Source organism: Sphaeroforma arctica (genome assembly GCF_001186125.1).
Source record: "Sphaeroforma arctica JP610 unplaced genomic scaffold supercont1.797, whole genome shotgun sequence".
Classification (NCBI taxonomy): domain Eukaryota; class Ichthyosporea; order Ichthyophonida; genus Sphaeroforma; species Sphaeroforma arctica.
In genome coordinates this window covers 21,072-24,013 of record NW_014039761.1, presented here as the reverse complement: position 1 = coordinate 24,013, position 2,942 = coordinate 21,072, and the positions used below count along the sequence as shown (strand labels likewise).

Sequence of the window (2,942 nt, the reverse complement as noted above, 5' to 3'; positions counted from 1 at the left end):
ATCGAAGTTTACACATACATAATAACATATGTTCATACATCGTATTTTTTTTGAAATAAATAATATTATCCCTATTGCAATAATCGGAGAACACACGACTGTTTGTGACCAGAGTAAGGGGCGCCAAGCCAGTATCCGATGATGACCGTGTCGAGTTATATTTCGACACAAATTCCGGTATATAGTGCGGCTACAACCTCGTGCTCACTGTCGTTGGGCATGTCTCTCTTCGTCCATCGGTTGCATGTGTGGCATATGACTTCTGCGAGACCATTTCCTTCATGTCATCTCACCTGCACTGTATGAACACGAATGTTCTTAGATGCACACTAATCCTTAAACACCGAAGTAGTTAAAGAGCTTTCATCGACAACGACTTTCGTGTTCAAACTTCTCCATCGGCTGGGCACACACTAGACGTGTCATTCGATTGCAAACGCTGCCTTTCCAAAGCCGGAGCACAATCTGTACACGTGTCTACAACAATAGCCAGCACATGTCCTGAAGCACACTCTACCTCAGTTTATCCAGAAGTAGACCCCGCATGCGGTGCATATGTTCTTAGTACACAGGCCGCACACATAGTCACTAGAGCAAAAATACTTCCCTTTCACCGCGAGCTGCAGGTCCCACAAAACACTCTGGGCGCCTTCCAACTTGCGAGGGGCCCTCCGTGTCTCTGCATGTGAAGTTTTCATCGTCGCGCTCACGCATGCCCCACTCACCTTTCTTCGTCGTTCGGCATCACCTGCGCAAAAACTTGGTCGTCCTAGTCGCCCTGGTCGTACACCCATGGTAATCCAGCTATACGGACCCTAGCGTCATCGTGGCTGTAGAGGAGCTCTTTCACGAGCTGTAACGCCGGCAAGGACTCACTCCAGAGAGAATTGTGCCCCAGTAGGCTGGGAGTGGCCGCACAGTTTCCATTTGCCACTCCTGTTCAAGCGATGATTGGCCTTCTTGTACCAAGGGCTCACTCTAGGGAGAGTCGTGCCCAGAAGGGCTATGCTGTTGACCGTCGTCTCCAAACGTAGCTATCGCCCCTGTGTCAATGTCGGCCAAGGGCATCTCAGGCGTCCCCGTGCCTACTGACGTGAGCTCCTGGTTGACCAACCACCTGCCGATATGAGCACAGAAAAACACCGTCCTCGCCCTAGATGAAACCTTCAGCCGGCGCCGACGATGAAAGGCTCGTCACCTCACCCCCAGATACGGCTTCCGGCTGCTCCGAGGTCGTCCTCACTTCATGACCAGCCATAGTTATGTCAAACTTCTCACACATGCGGCGGGAACGCTCCCCCCCTGTTTTTTCATTCCGATCATCGGCAACGTCTATCATGTGTCAACGCAATGCCTCTCCGTTCTCGCTATCACTCAGCAACAGGCCTGTCACACGAGGTACAACCGTCGCCGCCATGTAAGGCAGTATCTTTCTTATTGGTTTCTTCACCATAAACGGGGCCTCTTAAATTCCAAGACGCTGCTTAAAAAAGCAACGTCAGAGTAGCCAACGGATTGGGACACCAACTCTGCAAAAGACCCACACGCGATGAACCCCAGGACGGTGTCACCATCAGATCACCACGTTCACTCAAATATGTATCGTAATGAAATTGAGTAGCAGGGAGCAGTACCTCGGGAACCACGGCACATCAACCCAATCAAGAATCACCATCAGCACGTAGGCCTTGGACTCACCCTGAAAGTGGCAAAGGAACCGGGAGATGTCATCCCAAAATAGGGTGACAAAACAGAACACCTCGATAATCGGTACCGTTTATACGTCGCCCTCCTCGTGTCGTCTCCTTCCTCGTCGGAGGCGTACAAGGCAAACTACTTGTTCCCTTCCACTGATTGGCGAACTGGTCCAGCTTCACCCCAGGCCATCGCTCCAGCGCCATCTTCCTTTCAGCGCATATTTGGACGCTGAGTATTCCGCTCCTTGGTGACCGGAACAACGCTCGCGGGCTGAGACCCGACTCATAACCTTCAATAGGCACCGGACGACAACCCGACGTATAGTAGTTGTCGTATTCGGAGGCATGGGCCGACCTTCAACAGGCTTATCAAGGGCTTGCAATCCGTGTAGATGGTAAAGTCGTGCCATGAACGCATTGACATTAGGAACGTAAACTTCTGCTCCATGAACTTCATCGCTCTCAAATCCTAGTCAGTGATGTGATAATGACGCATGGCGTCACAAGTCTTGGGCGACCAACACCCTACCAGGTACATGAATTCTGGTCATAGAGCGTAAGACCTTTTTCGCCGTTCGACCACTGTTCGCACCTCCACCTAAACCGCTCGCAAACCAACAAGCAATAGCTTCTTGTCTTCCACGGTGCAACGAGACTGCGCCTTCCACTGCCTCTGCGTCTCCGTAAGCATCACGTCCATCGATTTGAGGTAAGCCATCAAAGCATCGTCTTTTGCAGGGCAGCGTGCTACTACTGTCGATGAACCTGCCGTGAGCACTCCTCGACTCGTTTCTTCAACACCATCACTTCCTCCCGTCGGGATGTTTGTGCAGAGGCCTGTACTGCTCTGGTATGTGCAAGCAGATACCACTGGCAAGTAACCACATACATCGATCGTACGCTATCTGGCATTCCAGAATCAGTACAAAGCGTACACTCTTTCTAGTTAAGTTAGTGAGCGGAGCCAGACACCCGCTTAGGTCTGGACAAGAACTCGACCACTAGGCCCTTCATACTGACAAATGTGACAACTTTCTCTTTGTTCTTGGGAATTTCCTTCGCTACGATCCTTTGCATGCAATCATCTGTTATGGTGTTGATGCTGTGGAACCAAATATGCCCAAAGAACAGCTTCCACTGGTACTTCTTCCTAGCCAGCTGGGGCTTCTGTCGCGCGTTAAACTTGGTCTTGGAGCGACACGCATAGACAATAGTAACGTAGACTTCTGTACCAGGGAACTTCAT

General features: G+C 50.8%; 2 protein-coding genes across 2 annotated transcripts in view; both read right to left on the bottom strand.

Annotated features, from left to right (window-relative positions):
* SARC_08648 (hypothetical protein) overlaps positions 1 to 794 on the bottom strand; it is a gene marked incomplete at its 5' end in the record, with an annotated part of 16,582 nt that extends 15,788 nt beyond the window's left edge. Inside the window, one exon of the mRNA XM_014297368.1 lies at positions 641 to 794. Within this exon, the coding sequence (XP_014152843.1) occupies positions 641 to 794 (154 nt within the window). The remainder of the gene's footprint in view (positions 1 to 640) is intronic.
* An 887-nt stretch (positions 795 to 1,681) lies between these two features.
* Positions 1,682 to 2,942, bottom strand: SARC_08647 (hypothetical protein; the record flags this gene model as incomplete). Its single annotated transcript, XM_014297367.1, has 2 exons — positions 1,682 to 2,544; positions 2,670 to 2,942. The coding sequence occupies 2 exons, from the start codon at positions 2,940 to 2,942 to the stop codon at positions 2,296 to 2,298; spliced, it is 522 nt and encodes a 173-aa protein (XP_014152842.1). The 3' UTR covers positions 1,682 to 2,295.